The 22,617-nt window shown below is 36.8% G+C and overlaps 1 protein-coding gene across 2 annotated transcripts in view; it reads right to left on the bottom strand.

The window, feature by feature from the left end:
• Positions 1–22,617, bottom strand: part of BBS9 (Bardet-Biedl syndrome 9) — a 458,887-nt gene that overhangs the window by 349,076 nt on the left and 87,194 nt on the right. For both annotated transcript variants that reach the window (XM_047694606.1, XM_047694605.1), the window contains exon 6: positions 4,906–5,080. In XM_047694606.1, the coding sequence (XP_047550562.1) occupies positions 4,906–5,080 (175 nt within the window). The remainder of the gene's footprint in view (positions 1–4,905; positions 5,081–22,617) is intronic.

Here is a 22,617-nt window from a genome sequence, read left to right as displayed (position 1 = left end):
CCAGGAGATCTTGGAAACTTGATATTTAACCCAGAGAACTCTACTAGAAATGGAAGCTCTCTGGATACAAAGCATTACTATGTTCATTACAAGTAAAGCTAAAACATTCTTAGTTATGCCAGGAAGAATCCTTTTCATTGAAAGATGCCAGTAACAAAATAGCTTTCCTTACAAACTTTTCACTCTTTCATCAAGTTCTTGTTAAACATCTCCCTTTGGCAAGGTACAATGCCAGGCATTTCGGAAGATACAAAATCCCTGACATCAAGGAGCAGTTAGCCCTGTCAAGGAGAAAAACAAGCAAATAAGTAATATCAGTTAAAGTGTGACTAGTACTTGTGGAAAGAGCAAAAAACTACTCCGTGAAATTAAGGAGGAGGAGGTGTTACTTGTGGCTAGGTCAGAAAGAGGAGCAGGAGACCAGCAAGGCTGCCAGATACAATTTTCATATACAGGGAAGAAAGGAAAAACTTCAAATAGAGTACAGTATGAGCAAAAGAAGAGAGAGAGAAAAGGCCTAAACATACATGGAAAACAGATATTTCATTTTGGCCAGAGCCTAAGGTTGGTGAAGAACACAATATTCTTTTTAAAATATTGTCAACTAAACTCTATAAATAATTTAAAAATACTTCTTTAAAGTGGCTTATCTACTTAGCAATGTACTGGGTACAGGGGGAGGTGTGTAGCAAATAAAAGGAGAGAAAATAAAGCTCCTGGCAGGTGTACTTCTTCAGGGAGCCTCCTTTCACTGAACTCTTATTGAGGGGGCCCACCAGTAGGCCTCCTCAGGATCTCATGCACAGCTCTCTAGAGCCTCTATCACAATGACCTCATATAGTTGACTGACTTGCTACCTCCCACCCTTCTTTGCATACTGCTTGAGGACAAGAGACAGCTCTTACTTGACTCTGCACTTCCAGTACCTGGCACAAGCGTGTGACACAGAGAAGCCTCTTGAAAAATGTTTCCTGAATGAATAGTTGAATAAATGAACTAACTTATTCAGTCAGCGAACAGATGTTTAAGACAGACTCTGCTCTCAGGAACCTGATAACACAAGGCATACTGTGAAATAGTTCATCAGAATACAAGAAGGCAATATGATATTTGGAAATCAGTGTTTTAGGCAATAATGTATCAAGGAGGTGAAATAAAGGAGGTCCCCAAACCTACTAAATCAAAATCTAGTGTACCAGTAATTGGGAATCTGTAAATCTGCATTTTATAACAGGTTGCCCAAGTGATCCTTATACAGCGTTCGCTATTCGCTAGTTCCTATCTGAATATAATTGAGCTTGTTTAAAGGTAATTAAATATCAATATCAAAAATGAATATAAATTATGTCTTAAAAGCCTTTTCTATTAACTGATTACATTCGTAACTGATTACAAATAGATGAAGCCTCAAAAGAACAAACCTGCAGTTTTCATGTTTGCTCCAACCTTAAATTACCTGAGTGATTATCATTTAATCTATTAAACTTGAAAGCATATATAAATATAATATACTATTTAATGTTATAAGTCCTCTTAATTGTCATCATTTCATAATAATCACATATCCCATGCATTTTTACCATTATAAAAGATCCACATAATGGATAAGGACTTTTAGTCCTAGATGGAGATGGATTTAATAGATTGGTATGTTGGTAAATTACCACAGTTCAAAGAGGGTGAGCTTCTCTCGGATTAAATTTACACATTAAGGAAACCTACACATTGCTTCCTTATCCAGTCACTCCTGGAGTTATTACCAAATTAATTCCTATTCACATATTTCAAAGAGTAAGTCATGGAGCATTCAAATCTTTTTATTGTGACCCCAGTGTAGCACTGCCAGTATCCCTACTTGGCAGGAGTTGAGGCACGGAACTGAGTGGAAAGCTGAAAAGCAGATCTCCTCAATATTGCTTAATCTTTGGCGGGCTTGAATGAATTATACAGATATTTTTTTCAACTTCTCAAAATAAGCGTATTTTATTTCTTACCAGTAGCAATGCCACAATTCATTCGTCTCCTTTGGACAAGAGCCATAGGAGTTAAAGAAGGAATATGATATAATGACACAGTACCTCCGTCAGTTAACTTCTACTTAGTCACAAACATTTGCTCATGTCTAGGGTTTTGAATCAAAGATATTTTGACAACAATTCACAAAAGGTAGATTGCCACTTACGAAGGTGAAGGGAATAACTCACTATATGCACAATATTGAAACTTGAAGACAAAATTTATAGATGTTGCCTGATGAATTTATATTTTCTTCCTGCCTTGGGAAAAATCATACAACCAAAAACTGAAAAGCTATAATGAAGTGTTCTTAGATGTTTAAAGTTCTAAGTGTTGCCATCAGTAAGATAAGAACAATAAAGTTACTGAAGATATTGTAATCCTCCAAGTCTACTTCTTTCCCCAGGATGAATTTGTACTTTCTTTTCCCCATCACCCCTTCCAACAAAATCACACCCTCCAAAAACTCAAAGCCCTAATTTTTATTGAAATTTACCTGGTAGAAGAAAACAGTCTCTCTCATACACAATTCCCTCAAACCAGTAAGAATTTCCAGCAAAAAGTACAAATTGTTTTCATAGGGTCATTTTCATACTTCATTTTTACTATGAATTGTTCTTTTTAAAACATTCATATTAACACTTGTATTTTTTGCTAGTATTCTTCCCATGTCACATTTTTTTATAAAATAATTTCATATATGCATCTTTTCATTTGGCTTTTTTCAGTAGTACTGTGTTTTATTACTAATCATTCAGGGAACAGTCACAATAATTAATCAGCATTTTGTATGGGTGGCAACTTGACATACATTCAATCCTTTTAACAAGCTTGTCAAAATAGGCATTATTCCCACAATGATACAGTCAATCTTTGGCAAAGCAGTAAATAATGTTCAATGGGAAAAAGTCTCTTCAACTGGGGCACCTGTGTGGCTCAGTTGGTTAAGTATCTGCCTTCAGCTCAGATCACGATCCCAGGGTCCTGGAATTGAGGCCCAAGTCAGTCTCCCTGCTCAGTGGGGAGTCTGTTTCTCCCTCTGCCCCTCCCACTGCTTGTATTCACTCTTTCTCTCTCTCTTTCTCTCAAATAAATCTTTTTAAAAAATGGTGTTGGGAAAATTGGACAGCAACATACAAAAGAAACTAGACCACTTTCTTACATCATACACAAAAATAAATTCAAAATGGATTAAAGACCTAAATGTGAGGCCTGAAACCATAAAAACCCTACATGAGAACATAGGCAGTAACCTCTTTGACATCAGCTGCAACAACTTCTTTTCTAGATATTTCTCCTGAGGCAAAGGAAACAAAGGCAAAAATAAATTACTGGGACTAGATCAAAATAAAAAGCTTCTGCAGAGCAAAGGAAACAAAATGAAAAGGCAACCTACAGAATGGAAGAAGATATCTGCAAATGACATATCCAATAAAGGGTGAGTATCCAAATTTATAAAGAACTTATAAAACTCAATACCCCAAAAACAAATAATCCAATTACAAAATGGGCAGAAAACATGAACAGACATTTCCCCAAAGAAGACATATAGATGGCCAACAGACATATGAAAAGATGTTCATCACCACTTACTATCAGGGAAATGCAAATCAAAACTACAATGAGATTATCACCTCAAAGCTATCAGAATGGCTAAAATCAACAACACAAGAAACAACAGGTGTTGGCAAGAATGTGGTGAAAAAGGAACCCTCTTGCACTGTTGGTGGAAATGCGAACTGGTGCAGCCACTCTGTAAAACAGTATGGAGGTACCTCAAAAAGTTTAAAAAAAAAAAAAAAGTGAAACTACCCAGAACTACCCTGGGGCGCCTAGGTGGCTCAGCCTGTTAAGCATCTGACCCTTGATTTCAGCTCAGGGCATGATCTCAGGGTCATAAGATTGAGTTCTTCATCAGGATCCATGCTGGGTGTGTGGAGTCTACTTGAGATTCTCTCCCTCTCCTTCTCCCTCTACCCCTCCCACTGCCTCCCTCTCTCTCTCCCCCCCACAAAAAAAAAACAAAAACAAAAGCAGAAATATCCTACGATCCAACCTACTGGATATTTACCTAAAGAATACAAAAATAGTAATTCAAAGGGATACATGCACTCCTATGTTTACAGCATTATTTACAATAGCCAAGATATGGAAACAGCCCAAGTGTCCCTCTATTATTGAATGCATAAAAAAAGACATGATACACACACATACACACACAGTTGCAATGGAAAGTTATTCAGCCATAAAAAATGGAGCAGGAAGTATAATGCTAAATGAAATAAATCATTCAGAGAAAGACAAAATACCACATGACTTCCCTCATATGTGGAACTGAAGAAACAAAACAAATGAGCAAAGGGAAAAAAGGAGAGAGACAAATCAAGAAACAGACTCCTTATTACAGAGAACAAACTGATAGTTACAAGAGGGGAGGAAAGTAGGGGAATGGGTGAATAGGTGATGGGGATTAAGGAGTGCACTTGTGATGAGCACCTGATGATGCATGAATTGTTGAATCTGTACCTGAAACTAATATAACACGGTATTTAACTAACTGGAATTAAAAACTTTAAAAGTGCCCCCCCCCAAAAAAATAGGCATTATTATCTCAATTACAACCAAGATAAGGACACTGACCATCAAACAGCTTCAAGTAGCAAGATCAGGATTCCAATCCAGGTCTGCCTCACTTCAAATCCTTTCTGTCAATCTCTGCACTAGCAAATATGTTACAATATGTAAATGATATCCTCTAAGTCACCACAATTACATTTTATCAAAGAAACCAGTCTTTTTTCATTTGTAATATTCAAGCTTTTTGTGAAAAAGAATTAACCAGCAACATACCAAGAGTCATGATTCCAAATATTCAACACCCAAACTTACTTGTAACTTTCCACTTGTCGGCAGGAAGAGACAGTAATAAAGGAATCTGTACGGGAACTGTAAGCAAGTGGCCCAGGTAAAAGAGAACCAGGGAGAAATCTCCCAAAAGCATAGCTTTCCTGCTCAAATACCATCAGCATCCCATCCATAGACTGGATACAAATTAAATCTCGACCTAAAGAAAAATTAGAGGAAATGAGGTGACTTTTTCTTTATAAATAAAATAAAATGGTTTCCATTTACCACTATCCATCACAAAAATGTCATAGTTAATCTTTTCTCCAAGGGGCAATATAAGCTGTTTCAATTTTAAATTATAAACTGATGAAGTTATCAGATTACTGTGTATCAATAATTTGGGGGAATACATTCCCCAATTTTTAAATTATTCAGAAGGGGTCTAATTTTAAGTACACTTATTTTCATTTACCATATGCTAAAATCTCTAGCTAAAGATAGATAATCTCTCAGAATATTCCCCTCCACTCTTCCCAGCATATTGGTGGAGATAACACAGCTATCTTGACAGGCCTCAGAGATCGAAGCCACATACAGAGGACAATAGGGCCCACCCTCACCCACTAAAGCCCAGGACCACTTTATCTCCAGGTGGTTAAATATGACAGAAATAGGGGCGCCTGGGTTGGGGCCTCTGCCTTTGGCTCAGGTCATGATCCTGGGGTCCTAGGATCGGGCCCCACATCAGGCTCTCTGCTTGGCGGGGAGCTTGCTTCCCCCTCTCTCTCTTTTCTGCCTGCCTCTCTGCCTACTTGTGATTTGTGTCTGTCAAATAAACAAATAAAAAATCTTTTTTAAAAAATGACAGAAATAAACATCCTCCTTATTTAAACCATCATTAAGTTTGTGTCTTTGTTAATGCAATCAAACATCTGTATCTTAAATAACACAGAACTTATCTGAACCTAAAGATCCATCAGCATTGCTAAATCTTAAATTTTAGTTTCATTTGATTGGATCCAGGAACCAATAAACAACAAGATATAGAAGACAACTGGAACAACTGGGGAAACTGAAATATGACTGCACGTTAGGAAAAAAATAGGAATTATTAATTTTTTAAGTATGCTCATGGTATTATGATTATGTAAGAGAATGTTCTTATTGAGAGATGTATGTTATAATATTTATGGGTGAAGTAGCACAATATCTGTATCTTCACTTTCAAGTGGCTCATCAAACTAAATCTGTGTGTGTGTGTATATATATAAACGGATACATATATATTTATAACTGTTGACTCTAAATGATGGAGTCAACAGTTATATTTCTATATAACTGTTACTTTTTCTAGTTTTTAAAATTTTTCACAATAAAACTGTAGACAAATGAAATACAGTGTTTAAATATATACATTTTGTATACAAATTCACATTCTTAACAATTGGGAGGGAACTGAACATTAGTGAATTGAATGGGACCATGGAGAAGAACAATAAATTTAATCTTAATAAGCAAGAATCAAAGAGACAAAGAAATCAAATTAATGAAAAATGTATGCAATAACCCTGACCTATGGGGGAGATTATTACTGCAACCAAAATGTACTCTTGATGTCTGTATCATTAAAGAACATGAGGTCAGAACATATATATTTCCAAGCAGAAGTACCAATGAAATTTGAGTTCATTTCAATATATTGAATATCACTGAACCACAAATTTTCAGACTCCCAACAACCTAAAAGAAGTAGTCCTCAAAGCATGGCTCTCAGGTCACCAGCATCAGCATCATCTAGAAACTTCTTGGAAATGCAAATTCTATGATTCCGCTCCAGATCTCCTAAATCAGAAACTCTGGTATTAGGGTTCAGCAATTCTAGGTTTTACCAAACTCTAGAGGCTATCTGATGCATGCTAAGGTTTAACAACCGCTGCCTTAGCATGGTATGACAAAGAACTAGAGCTTGAAGAAAACTTGAGCCCCAGAGAAAACTCGGTTCCATAGCATGGTACTATATGAAGTCTTATTTCCTGAGACTCTGGCAATATAGAGGAGCATAACTATACAGTAATGTCCATGTGAGCTGCCTCTATAGTCAGATAATCTGGGTTTGAGTCCAGCTCCACCAATTATTGGCTATGAGCTTTGACTCAAGTCTCCCTATCTGCAAGATGGCATACCTACTTTAGTTAGCTATTGTGAAAATTAAATGAAGTAATGTATAGAAACTAATCCAGCAAGCAGCAAATACCCCATCACATTGTTTTTTATAACTTATTTTCTAAGTCTCGAGAGGAAGCAAGATGTCAGAGAAGTAGGACACTGAAATATTATTAGGTCCCAGGAGTTCAGCTAGATAGTTATCAAATCATTCTGAACATCTACAAACTCAACAGGAGATAGAAGAGAAGAAGAGCAGCAATTCTAGGAACAGAAAATCAACCACATTCTGGAAGAATCTTTTTTTTTTTTAATTTCTTTTCAGTGTAACAGAATTCATTGTTTTTGCACCACACCCAGTGCTCCATGCAATACGTGCCCTCCCTAATACCCACCACCTGGTTCCCCCAATCTCCCACCCCCCCGCCCCTTCAAAACCCTCAGATTGTTTTTCAGAGTCCATAGTCTCTCATGGTTCACCTCCCCTTCCAATTTCCCTCAACTCCCTTCTCCTCTCCATCCCCCTATGTCCTCCATGTTATTTGTTATGCTCCACAAATAAGTGAAACCATATGATAATTGACTCTCTCTGCTTGACTTCTTTTTTAATTTTCATCTTTACAGTCATATTCCATCCCTTCATCATACTTACCCTTATTTTGGTATATATATAAGTTTTTCTTTCTTTAAAATTTTGGGAAGCAGTTTCTTTTAACAGACCAAAATACACCCAAAATCAAGTGTGTGCCTCAGTTCTATTCACCAGTCTAATCAATCATTTATATATATATACACATACACACACACACACACACACACACACACACACACACATACATACATAGTTTTATTCTCCTTTCTTCTCCCCCAGTTGCAGGTCTCTTCTGATTTGGTTAGCATATATTTTTCTGGGGTCCTTGCTACCCTTTTAGTATGTTGTTCTCACATTCATCTATTCTTATCTGGATAAAATGACAAAGTGGAAAAACTTACTTCAAAAAAAAAGAACAAGAGGGAGTACTGACCGCTAGAGACTTAATCAATACAGACATCAATAAGACGTCAGAACCAGAGTTCAGAATGATGAAGATGCTAGCTGGGCTTGATAAAAGCATAGAAGATATTTTTATCTTCTATGATAAAGAGAATTCCTTTCTGGAGAGATAAAATCCCCTTCTGGAGAAATAAAAGAACTAAAATCTAACCAAGTTGAAATTTAAAAAAGCTATTAATGAGGTGCAATAAAAAATGGATGCTCTTACTTCTAGGATTAAAGAGGCAGAAGAGAGAATTACTGATATAGAAAACCAAATGATGGAGAATAGATAAGCTGAGCAAAGAGAGACAAACAACTACTGGACTACAAGGGGAGAAGTCGAGAGATAAGTGATACCGTAAGATGAAACAATATTAGAATAATTGGGATCCCACAAGAAGAAGAAAGAGAGAGAGGGGCAGGAGGTATATTGGAGCAAATTATAGGACAGAATTTCCCTAATATGGTAAAGGAAACAAGTATCAAAATCCAGGAGGCACAGAGAACCCCCCTCAAAATCAATAAAAATAGGTCCACACCCCATCATCTAATAGTAAAACTTACAAGTCTTAGCAACAAAGAGAAAATCCTGAAAGCAGCTCGGGATAAATAGTCTGTAACATACAAGGGTAGAAATATTAGATTGGAAGCAGACTTATCCACAGAGACCTGGAAGGCCAGAAAGGACTGGCATGATATATTCAGAGCACTAAATGAGAAAAATATGCAGCCAAGAATACTATATCCAGCCAGGCTGTCACTGAAAATAGAAGGAGAGATAAAAAGATTCCAGGACAAACAAAAATTAAAAGAATTTGCAAACACCATACCAGCCCTACAGGAAATATTGAAAGGGGTCCTCTAAGCAAAGACAGAGCCTAAAAGTAGTAGACCAGAAAGGAACAGAGACAATATACAGTAACAGTCACCTCACAGGCAATACAATGGCACTAAATTCATGTTTTTCTACAGTTACCCTAAATGTAAATGGACTAAATGCCCCAATCAAAAGTCAGAGCATATCAGAATGAATAAAAAAAAAACACAACACAAGATCCATCAATATGCTGCCTACAAGAAACTTATTTTAGACCCAAAGACACCTCCAGATATAAACTGAGGGGGTGGAAAACCATTTACCATGCTAATGGACATCCAAAGAAAGCTGGGGTGGCAATCCTTATATCAGATAAATTAGATTTTAAGCCAAAGACTTAAATAAGAGATGAGGAAGAACACTATATCATACTCAAAGGGTCTGTTCAACAAGAAGATCTAGCAATTTTAAATATCTATGCCCCTAACATGGGAGCAGCCAACTACATAAACAAATTAATAACAAAATCAAAGAAACACACCGACAATAATACAATAATAGTAGGGGACTTTAACACCCCGCTCACTGAAATGGACAGATCATCCAAGCAAAAGATCATCAAGGAAATAAAGACTTTAAATGACACATTGGACCAGATGGGCATCACAGATATATTCAGAACATTCCATCCCAAAGCAACAGAATACACATTCTTCTCTAGTGCACATGGAACATGCTCCAGAATAGATCACATCCTGGATCACAAATCAGGTCTCAGCCGGTACCAAAAGACTGGGATCATTCCCCGCATATTTTCAGACCACAGTGCTCTGAAGCTAGAACTCAATCACAAGAGGAAAGTTGGAAAGAACTCAAATACATGGAGGCTAAAGAGCACCCTACTAAAGAACGAATGGGTCAACCAGGAAATTAAAGAAGAACTGAAAAAATTCATGGAAACAAATGAAAATGAAAACACAACTGTTCAAAATCTTTGGGACACAGCAAAGGCAGTCCTGAGAGGAAAGTACATAGCAATACAAACCTTTCTCAAGAATCAAGAAAGGTCTCAAGTACATAACCTAACTCTACACATAGAGGAGCTAGAGAAAGAACAGCAAAGAAAGCCTAAGTCTCTACTACACATTGTATTAATGTTCAATTACTTGCTGTTTCTCAAATACATCATGATAGTGTATGCTTCCGTGATTTTGCTTATATTATTACCTTTCCCTAAAAAATCTTATACTCATTTTCCCCGGTCTAGTGCACATTTGTTGGCAGCCTCTTGGTCATCCATTCTCCTCTCCTCCTATCTTTGGCCATGAAGTTTGAATGAGACTGACTTCATTCTAAGCTTGAGGGTAGGTCCTGACTTATCCAAACCAATTCGTATCTCATTAATCACAGTGGTTGGTTTGGGGATAGGTATAAATTTATAGTCAATGTGCAAAATTAAATCTCTAAGTCCAGCTAGAACTAGAGAAAAATTTACTCTTCCCCCTTAGGAATAGTATGTGAGGAGGTTAAAGTCTGGAATCACAGAGGCTATTTGGCTTTTACAAAGGCATAATTAAAAGAGGGTCATGGAAGACATGGTTCGAGCCAAGGCATCAAGCATCACTTGGAGCCAAACCTACCTGGGAATTTTGCAGGCAATAAATTCCCATAAATACTGAAGCCACTTTGAGTTAGATCTCTGTCCCTGAATCAAGTGGATCAACCATTTGTCCTCTGACGGACATCACAAACAGGCTCATCTCTTTCCCCCTCAACCACCCTCCCTATGTGATCCCACAGAGCTCCACCCCCACCTCCATCTTACAACTAATCATCAATTGAAATGATCTGTTTTTGTGTCTCTTGTTCAACCAAGAGTAAACTCAAAGGCAGAAACCATGTCTTACTCATCTTTGTAAATTCAACAACTATAAAATGCCTGGCACATAGGAGATATACTAATAAATGTCTGTTGAACTGAATTTAGCTAGGCAAAATAATTTATTCATCTGAAGCTCAGACTGGCTGAGATTTTATTCTATGTGTTTCACATACTGCATTGACATATCTGAAAAATGCTTTATTTATTACAATCCCAGCTGCTGAAGTTTAGAAAAATGTAGGGATCAATCCAAAACATAACTCAAAAATAAATAAATAAATCCTTCAAATCACCGCTTTGGAAGCCACTTCAGAATACATACCAAAGGCTCCCCTTACAGATAAAGGGAACAGAATGAACAGTCTAGAGAAGCCATGAAAGTTTTGTAGTTCTGACAGAACAGAGCCAACAGGAAGCCTTCATAAAAGCTATAGGATTTCAGGAGCTATTTAAATGACCTAGCCCTGAACCATACTTAGAGTCCTTACCACATGCTCAGTATTATATTAGGAGCTGTAAGAAATATAGAACAGGGGCGCGTGGGTGGCTCAGTGGGTTAAGCCGCTGCCTTCGGTTCAGGTCATGATCTCAGGGTCCTGGGATGGAGCCCCGCATCGGGCTCTCTGCTCAACAGGGAGCCTGCTTCCTCCTCTCTCTCTGCCTGCCTCTCTGACTGCTTGTGATCTCTCTCTGTCAAATAAATAAATAAAATCTTAAAAAAAAAAGAAATATAGAACAATAGGAATAAAAACTACTATTGACATTTACTGAGCACCTGCTCAGTATATTCCTGCATTTGTGCTAAACATTTATCCAGCATATTAACTATAATTTTTAATAACTCTAAAGGTGAACAGTAGTTCCATTTGACACATGAAAAAACTAAAACCCACAGAGTAATTTGCCTAGGGGCACCTGAGTGGCTGAATCAGTTAAGCATCCAACTCTTGATTTGGACACAGGTCATCATTTCAGGGTCATGAGATCAAGCCCCACATCCAGCTCCATTATCAGTGCAATCTGCCTAGAATTCTCTCCCTCTCCTTTTCCCTCCCCTTTTGCCCCTCCTGCTGCTCACACACTCTCTTTTTCTCTCTCTAAAATAAGTAAATAAATAAATAAAATCTTTTAAAAATAATAATAATAATTTGCCTAATGCCAAAGAGTTAGAAAATGACAGAGTTAGTTCTCAAATGAAATCTACCTCACTCTATTATACCACACATGTTCCCGTGGAGGCTCCATTATATCACACTGGATCCATTTCAAAAATTAACGTAAGTTAACATATAACATCCAAATGATGTGAAACAGACTAAGTACTAAAGGAAATCAAAGAGCTTCATTACAGTGAACATCGTGGAAAAGATTTCATGATAGAGATAGACTGAGAAGGATAGGTATAATGAATAAGTGTCAAAGGTAGAATAGAGAAAGCGGGGGAGGAACATACTAGAAGAAGATACAGAGAATCTTGTGCAATGATTAAGTTTTACTAATAGGGCTTCAAACATAAAAGCAAGCAGTAGATTGAAAAGATGACAATATCTTTTTCTGTTTTTAAAATTTTATTTATTTATTTGAGAGAGAAAGATAGCGAGGGAGGGCATAGCGATTGCGGGGGGGTTGTAGAAAGGGAAAAGCAGGCTCCCTACTGAGGAGGGAGCCTGATGCAGGGCTTGATCCCAGGACTCCGGGACCCTGGGATCATAACATGAGCTGAAGGCAGACAGCCAACAGACTAAGCCACCCAGGTGCCCCAAAAGATAACAATTTCTTAATGATGCTTCCTCAAAAACTATGCCTTAAGTGTAGAGAGAAAAAATATCTTTTAAAGTTGAAATAATTAGGAAGGTTGGAGATTTCATCAGAATTTAAAATCTAGACATTTATCACATTGATCTTTAACCATGATGAGAGAAAACTAACCACTGTGATTTGAAATATTATTTGTAAGTTGTAAGAACAAATTGAGACTCACCAGAAACATTTTGAAGGAATTTTTAAAGTCATTATATTTTTCATTTTCAATGGCAAAGAAAAAATTTTGTGTCTGTGGGGCTGGGGAGGTGAAGGCAGGAAAGTTCTATTATGGCAGCCTCATGAAATGAACATTTGTTAAATTCTCTGTCTCATTTCCTGGTGTTAAAATATCATGTAGTCAAAACTTTAAGATGATGGATAAATATGTTGAACTGACTGCCAGATTAACAGTTTTCTCTACTAAATTACAGTCTATTCACTACAACGCATGTGCATGTGTGTCCCCATGCCCAGAAGTTCTTTCTACCATGTATGACCCAGAGCATTTTCCATCATACACAACTACAGCAACATGGGTCCCATGGAGGGAATCCTGAATACCATTTCCTCCATTTCTCTGCTTCTTCTTCCTGTGAAATCTACACAGCAGAGTAAGTGGAATGGCATACATGAAAGAAGACTACCATTACTCAGCATGCTACATGTTTTCTGAATCTCTCTATGCTCATATTTCTTTTACATATTGAGTAAAAACACAAGTGAAGAAATGCAAACGTGACCTGCAGCCAAGCATATATCGCAGTTCAGCATGCAGCTGTCAAAAATACTTGGTCTTTCTCCAAGCCTGAAAAACACATGAAAAACAGCTGTGTAGGTAGTCAAAAAGGCAGACAGGAAACATCAAGAGACTGATACATAAGAACAGAAGAGTCCAAAAGTCTGTGGAACTTCCGCTAGCTAGTTTTACACATGCGCACGGAAAAAAAATTTTGTTGTTGTTGTTACAGAAAAACTGAAACACTAACTCATTAATCTTTATTGCAAACCTAACTCAAAAAATGATACAACATGTTTGCTATGAGCAAGTACATAAAAATGCTGAGAGTAGAATTTCAACAGATACCGACTTAAAAACAAATGGCAGATGGGATTTCTAGAGCTTCCAGGATTTTACATTCACCATTAAATACCATTTTTGTACTTTTTCATTCATATCATCTTATCAACAAAACTATCATAATTTTGAGCTACATGACACTATTTGGTCATGCTTAATAGTTAATAATTGACAATTAATTGAATGAAAGAATAGCTAGCTTTCTCATTACTCTCTCACTCATTTTTTTTATTTGAGCATTCTAAAAGCAGTGTCTGATAATAATGCAATATTCAAGTAGATTCTAAGTTTAAAACATTAGTTATATATATAAATAAATAAAATTTAAAGCCCTAAGCAAACAGAGGAAATCAACAAATAGAACACACGTGTTAAGCTAAATAGGTAATACTTTCACATATGTACCAGGGAAAATTATACAAATTCTCAACTATTATTCAAGAGTTTGCCCAATAAATAACTTCATGGGACTAATTACTTTAAGACTCAAGCAAATAAAAATTGGGTCTACATACTAACTCTTCCTATGAACTTGCCTTTTGACATTTTAATGTGTCTCATTTTAATAGGCACTTTAATAGCCTTACAAAGACCACTAGTGTGTGTTCCACCAAGCTATTTATCACAATTTTCCCCTTAAACTGTGAACAAGTTTAATAACATATTATAAAGAAATTACAGCCATTCATTAAATTAGCATTGTATGTGATGGATTCAATATGAATGCAATGTTAGCGTTTAAAAGAAGGCCCTAAATGTTATATTATCACTTGCATCCGTAAGATATTGGGTAAATTACTTTGTCCAATGTAATGATCGTGAAAGGTTTGATAACATTCTCCAGAACTCACATTCATTTAATGAATCCCATAAACATTCACTGTATACCTAGTATGTGCTAGTAGAGAGACATAGTTGCTACCCTAAGAAAGTTCAGTGACTATGGGAGTTAACCAGTTAAATATTCAAATAATGTAAGAACAGGGGCATATTAGAATAATTAAAAAGGCAATGCAGCTTGATTAACAGTGCTGGAAGAATCAAGAAAATCTTCAAAACAGAGATAACACTTGGGTCTTGCAGGTAGAGAGTTTGCCAAACAATCAGAGAACCAAAGGCAGAGAGCACACTGTGCAGACACACGGATTATAAGAGAACTATGTCTGGAGAGTAGTGAGCGCAGTGAACTCTGGGGGAGGAGGTCAGGTGGAGAGAAACACTGCTGATGAATATGGCAGGCATGCTCATCAGAACTGATGGCAAAGGCAGAACTTGAGACCAGATTTGCTGCAGCCTTATTTTAGCCCAGAAAGCTCTGCCAGTTTCCTCACCTAAAGCAGCGGTATGAAAAGATAACATGATGCTGCTATAAGGATAAAAAACAAGAAAAAAAATACTGCATGATTCTGGTAAGCATTCAGTAAATGGTAAGTAAGTAAGTGATATTATTGGATTGCCCTCTTTCTCACAGATCAAATTATATGAAAAAAAAACTTTGAGGGAGGAAAAAAGTCCTTCAGAGCAAAAAGGGTAAATTTAATGTAAGAAGGACTACACAATCAGAAATTATATCTTTTTTGTCAAAGCAAAGGGTTTTTAAGACTTTAAGAACTATGGAAAATCTTTCAAAACTTGGGTTGGTGGGAACTGCTGGGTATTCAGGCCGATATTCTGCCATTTTAAGTTTACTTTGCTCAAAACAGCAATTTCCCTAACATGGTAGCTATTGAAGTCTCTAAAGAAATATATTGTGAGTGTGCCAGAAAGCTCTATCTGGGAAAGCACTGCCCTGCCTCCACATCCTTCACCCAACACACACAATATCTATAATCTTCCCCCACCATTATTATTAATGTTTTATGTAGGATTACCCTGCATGACATAAGAAAGACAAGATAGATGATGTCATACGATAGAATCCATTACTTACCATTCCTTTCTTTCCTCTCATCCAGAAGAAAAATTCTTAAAGAGTATGTTGGGGGTATAGGTTTTTAAGTAACTAGTTTCAAAGAAAGGTAGAGTTCTCAAGGTAGTAACAAGTCATGACAGGAAACCAGAAAACCAAAAAAAAATTAACAAACAAAACATTTTAAATACTTCATTTTATACAAACATTTTCCATTTGCAATATTAACTATCCCATAAAGCAATAACTCCAAAAGCTAAATATTTGCTTTTTATATATTGTTAGTTCTCTTAATCCTAAAACCATGAGTGTATCAAAAGAAGGAACAATAGTCTCTAGTCTACACTAGACTCACTATAACCAATTAAATTAGGTTATGAAAAAAATATCTAAGGCCAAGAAATTCTCAGTTGAGGTTCAACTTCATCTAAACTCATACATTTTTTTAAAAGTAAACCAAAATGAGTTACAGATAATGAAAATGATGACTTTAAATTTCCTTAACTGTCGATTCTTACCACAAGTTCAATGTGCCACTTAACCATTGTTTGGTCTAATAAATTTCCTTGGATTCTTCTAAAAGTAGCCATATCTTTAATAAAATTCATAAAAACAAATATATCAAAGCAATCATCTTAATATACAGATGCAATCATGTTATCAACCCACTCAAAAACTTCAAAGGTACTCCAGTGTCTCCAGAAATAAGTGTAAATTAATAAGCAGGAAATCCAAAGAACTCTTTAATGTGTCTGCTAAATGAATTTTGACTACTTCCTCACATCCAGTTCCAACCACCAAACACTTCAGGTAACATAAGCCTGACCTAAATGCCCTTATGCATTTGTCAGTCTAGTTCAATTTATCTCAGGTGCTTTTCCCCTACCTTAACCTCACAAAATCCTTCTACACATCCTCAATCTCCAGGATACAATCCCATCACTTCGAAGCCTTCTCCAATCCCCTTGAGGCATAAATACCACACTCTCCCTCTAGTCTGTCTTAGTACATTGTGCATCACTCCCCCTATAAGTACTGACAATATTTTTCCTGGTGATGGCTAAATTTAGCTTATCTCTCTCGCCCCTCCAACTTCCATAAACAAAGCATAAAACCTTGAAGATGAACCTATTTTGTTTTCATTACCTAGCTCACAACACTGAGTGCCATCCCTTAAATGTTGGGGTCCAACATATTTGTTCAAGTAAACTAAACCATCATGAAAGGAAAAAACCAAGTCAGACTGTAGTACTAGGTAGCAGGATGCCAATGATCCTCAAGCAGGCCAAGATATTTGACAATATTGCCATATTCACATGAAAACACCTTAATGCCTGGCTGGCATTATGCTCTATTCACCACACCTTCCAACCCTGAAAAGTCACTAGAATAGAGTAGGGCTCAACGGCTCAACAGATACTTGTTGAATGAATGAAAGAATGAATGAATAGCATTAAAGTAAAAATGGCATTGTAAAGGCCTCAAATAATTGGTTTTAATATGTGACACTTTGCAATTAGAATTCTTAATTATTTGGGGCGCCTGGGTGGCTCAGTGGGTTAAGCCGCTGCCTTCGGCTCAGGTCATGATCTCAGGGTCCTGGGATCGAGTCCCGCATCGGGCTCTCTGCTCAGCGGGGAGCCTGCTTCCCTCTCTCTCTCTCTCTCTGCCTGCCTCTCTGTCTACTTGTGATCTCTCTCTGTCAAATAAATAAAATCTTTAAAAAAAAAAAAAGAATTCTTAATTATTTTAGGGCTTAGTACTGTCAAAAAACAAAGTACTCACTATATGCCCAACATTAGATACACTAAGAAATATTAACAAAAAAGGGAAAAGTTTAAGGATAAGTCAGCTCTTAAGAAGATAAACTCTAGTGGAAAGGCACAGGAAATAAAGATGGGGTGGGAGAGGACCCCAAAGGAAAACATATAAATGAATATGAAAATCACTCAACCATAGAGAATAAATTATGGAAATCCAAAGAGGCTGCCAAAGGAATAGAATGATCTTCAGATCCATCAGTATTTCATAAACTCTAACTTCAAAAACATATACAGATTAAACCTTAAAGCTTTAGTACTTATTAATACTCTGCATGCAGTCTCTCTTGGCAATAAGAAACAAGGGATTATTACCTGAGGAAAAGTACTCAAAAAAAGGTACTGAATAAGATATTCTCTGGCTGTTAACCTTTTCCCAGAGCAGGATGGTATATCATAAAAGAACAGAGTGGAGAAAGTATCAAAGACAGATTAAAGTATTAATGTGTAGTGGTAAGAGCAATGATTTTGAATCAGAAAGACAAGATGGGAAGGTTTTGAATCCTGGCTCTGACACAGAGATGTGACTCTGGCTGTTTTGTTTAATTTAATTCAGTTTGTTTCTTGAAATGCAAAATAAAACTTATCACAACCTCTATACCCCACTGGGTTGCTGTGAAGATTAAAGAAGGGAACATATGCAAAATAACCAGGTTAGTATCTGGAACTTGGTAGGAATGTGTGCAAACCTTAATCTCAAAAGCTGCATGCTAAAAAAAAAAGCAACCAAACTAACTTCCCTAGTACCTACACTCACCTATATACCTTGGATACGAGAGTTTAGTCATTAAGTCTCACTTCATAGGTATAAAGGGTAGAAAACATCTCAGGGGCAAGTTAGGACAAAAGGTGACCAGGAAGTTGGAAATGATTCAGTTCAGAAATTCCAATCTTTATTTGCCAAAGTACTCGCTAAAGCAGTGATTGCAGGTTTTTCCATTTCACTAAGCATCATAGTTTGTCAACCTTGAGAACTGCTCTATCAAAAGAATTTTTTTAAAAAACACAGACTAATATCACCAACATCTTCTATAAAAACAATATAATACAAGTAAGTAGGAAGTAGAAAATGTTATAGCACTAAGGACAGCTTCCCGCTGAGCAGGGAGCCCGCTGTTGGGCTTGTTGCAGAGCTCAGTGCTGGGCTCAACGTGGGGCTCGACTCAGGGCTCCAAGATCATGACCTGAGCCAAAGGCAGGCGCTTAACCATCTGAGCCACGCAGTGGCCCCCCAGCATCAACCATCTTTAAAGAACTTCCCTCAGCAGCACTTAAGGGCCGCCATTGTAAAGTACTCAGAAAACAAGTACAGAAAGTTTTTTCCTTTATAAGAACAAAGGAAAAACTTGTTCCAAAACCTATTCAGTCCTAGGTGAGGAAACAAACATTCTTCCATAGAGCAGTTGGCTCTTTAGAATTTCACCACTGCAGGCTTCTGGAATCCAAAAGTGAGGCAAAGGCTCCCTCTGCTGACAAGTAGAAAAGAACCTAATCCTATCAAAAGGCAATGGACTTGTAAAAAAATCTTCCCAATACTGACTGATTGGATATTGCATGCTCTTACTATTCTCTACCAAAGACTAATTTTACTCTACGCCCTAAAACACTGGAATACAGATCCAAATGATATGGACATGAAAGAGATGTAAAACTGGGCAACACTCAATATTTCAATAAATCTTTCTAAATCAGCTTTCAAATTTCTTGGTTTCTCCTTTATGCTCTAAAGGTAAACTGAGCTATAAGGTCATACAAAGAGGAAACTAAACAAAGAAATGTAAAGAATTAAGGTGGGTTTTAAGAGTTATATGGAACAAAGGTAGCATTCTATGAATGTACTAATGACCTCTCAGAGAAGTCTCATGATATTAATAGCTAGAGCAAATTATAAAAACTTTAAAATTAATAATAATAGCTGTTTGTAAGTGCTGGCATATAGGTTATTAGCATATCCAACTCTAGAAACTATTCTATAACTTGGGAAGGTCAAGAGTATTGTTCTCATGTGACTATGAAGAAACTGAAGGCTCAGGAAAGTTCGATGATTTGTTAAGTAGCAGGGCCAGAACTTAACCCTATAAATCTTCTAATCTCCAGTCTTTTTCATCCAAATGAAAACTAAGCATAAAGTAGGTACTCTAATGACATAATCTCTAAATCTCTTTCTGATTACAAATTCAACATGGCCTATCATCACAACTGCACTTTGTATGCTTCTAAGTAACATCACATTTAAATATAAAATGTTAATTATATCACTTTGGCAGACAAAGCTTGATATAACTGCTTACTGATTCTTCTATATAATTTTTCTTTACTCTTGTCTTATTTCCAAATGAACTGCTTACAAGATAAATAAAATTAAATTAAATGAGTAGATGAGAATAATAAAAGATAAATAAAATTAAATTAAATGAGTAGATGAGAATAGCAGATAAAACCCTTATTCTCCCAATAAATTACTGAATAAAATATTTGTTAAAAGCAGCATTTTTAAGCACATCAATATGCTGCAAAAAAAAAAAAAAAAAAGGTAAATACATTTCAGAAGCCAAACAGTAAATGAAAGTAAAAAGGTAAACAGAGCTCCTGGGTTATTTTCCTAAACCAGGTAACTTTCAGCTTCAGTTTCCATGGTCTCAAATGACATATGGTAAAGGAGAAAACCTTGAGGCCCACTCTATGTGGGGAATCTAATTGATCCTGTAATTATCTCCCTCCCCGCAGTAGAAAGCCTAAACCACAAAGGACTCTACCCTTAGCGTAAGGAGAACTCAGAAATAGCATTTCCCCATCAAGCCCAAGAGAAAGCAAAATAAAATAAAATACACATCTCAAAACTTGGAACCAGGTGAAGGAAAAAAATTTATCTCCTAGGAATTCATAACCCCAAGCTGATCAATGTGGGTTTTCAGAACAAACTCATTCTACTGGCTTGCCCAAGAATTAACTAAATCCATGAATTTATTATAAAGGGATCCTGGGTTAATAGAACAACCAAGCACCTGACCAAAGAAAACTCAAATCTCTGAAGGAACACACCAATCATCCCCACGGATACATTTCCAAAGAATATGACCTCGCAGACAAAATCATAATATACAAGGAACTGAAGACAATAAAAGCAAAAGATAGCAAAAATAATAGACAGCAGAATCAGAACTATGAACTATACTGAAATTATAAACAGAGAACATAAAAATACTATGTTTTATGTTTAAAGAAATAAAAGCAGGTATTAAAAATATGACAAGAACACTGATTCAAAGGGGCATATGCACCCCAATGTTTATGCCAGCAATGTCTACAATACCCAAATTATGGAAAGAACCCAGATGTCCTTTGACTGATGAATGGATAAAGATGTGAGAGAGATATATATGAATATATAATGGAATATTACTCAGCCACCAAAAAGAATGAGATCTTGACATTTGTAATGACATGGATGGAGCTAAAGAGTATTGCGCTAAGTGAAGTAAGTCAATCAAAGAAAGATAAATACCATATGATTTTATTCATATGTGGAATTTAAGAAACAAACAGACGAACATAGGGGAAGGAAGAAAAAATTGAGAGACAGAGAGAAAGAGACAGAGGCAAACCAGAAAACATACTCCTTAACTATAGAGAACAAAGTGAGGGTTGTTGGAGGGAGGTGGGTTGGGGGATGGGCTAAATGGGTGATTGGGATTAAGGAAGGCACTTGTGATTGAGCACCGGATGTTACATGTAAGAGATGAATCAATGAAACCAATATTACACTATATGTTAACTAACTAGAACTTAAATAAAATCCTGAAACAAACAAAAAAAGTGATCAAGTGTGTCAACAACTAAACAAATTTTTTTTAAGATTTTATTTATTTATTTATTTATTTGTCAGAGAGAGAGAGAGCGCGCCCAAGCAGGCAGAGTGGCAGGCAGAGGCAGAGAGAGAAGCAGGCTCCCTGCCAAGCAAGAAGCCCAATGCGGGACTCGATCCCAGGATCCTGTGATCATGACTGAGCCGAAGGCAGCAGCTTAACAAACTGAGCCACCCAGGCTTCCCATAAACAGAATTTTTTAAGGTCTGTTATGTTTTTTAAAGATTTTATTTATTTGTCAGAGAGAGGGATAGAGAGCGAGCACAGCAGACAGAATGGCAGGCAGAGGCAGAGGGAGAAGCAGGCTCCCTGCTGAGCAAGGAGCCCGATGTGGGACTCAATCCCAGGACGCTGGGATCATGACCTGAGCCGAAGGCAGCTGCTTAACCAACTGAGCCACCCAGGAGTCCCCCCATAAACAGACTTTTTAAAGGACAAAATAAGCTTGGAGAAATTTTAAAATGTAATAATTAGACTTACAAAAGCTAACAAAACTCCAAGAGTAGTTTCAACAGAATTAGTCTCTAGTAGTGATTTAGGAAGCAGGAAAATAGAAATAATATGGAATGCACTAAATAAGACACATAGAGACAGAAAATGCAAGTGGACTTGAGAAACATGAACAATATGGTAAGATAGTCTAACATAAATCTAGTTGGATTCCCACTAGGAGATAATGCAAAGTACACAGAGAGGCAATGCTGAAAAAAATGACAGTGGACTTTCCAGAACTGCTGAAAGGCGCCAATCTGAAAGTCCAGTTTTAAGCCACATAAATTCCAAGTAGATGTAAAAATAAATCCCCTCTTAGATACTCAACAGAGAAAATGTAAAACACCAAAGAGACTCTCTTAAAAGCAATAGAAAGAAAATGATTAACTAGCAAAAGAGTAACAGCTAGACTGAAAACTAACTTCTCAACACCAATGGAAGACAGAATACAGAAGAATATATCTTGTGTAACAGAAAAATAATTGTCAACAAAGCATTGTATATCCAGCCTTCTCCCCAAATACCCTCCAAAATTTTAATGTAATAAAGCAAAGATTCCACTCACAATAGTTATCAAAGCAATTAAGTTCCTAACACACTTGACTCAACTAGAGTTGATTCTAACCCAACTCTCAGATCTTTACTTCCTTAGGAAGGCCAAATTAAAGCCAAATTAAGAAATATACCCCTAGGGGCGCCTGGGTGGCTCAGTGGGTTAGGCCGCTGCCTTTGGCTCAGGTCGTGATCCCAGGTCCTGGGTTCGAGCCCCACATCGGGCTTTCTGCTCGGCGGGGAGCCTGCTTCCTCCTCTCTCTCTGCCTGCCTCTCTGCTTACTTGTGATTTCTCTCTGTCAAATAAATAAATAAAATCTTAACCAAAAAAAAAAA

Source organism: Lutra lutra, chromosome 11 (genome assembly GCF_902655055.1).
Source record: "Lutra lutra chromosome 11, mLutLut1.2, whole genome shotgun sequence".
Taxonomy (NCBI): domain Eukaryota; kingdom Metazoa; phylum Chordata; class Mammalia; order Carnivora; family Mustelidae; genus Lutra; species Lutra lutra.
This window is presented reverse-complemented; position numbering and strand designations above follow the sequence as displayed.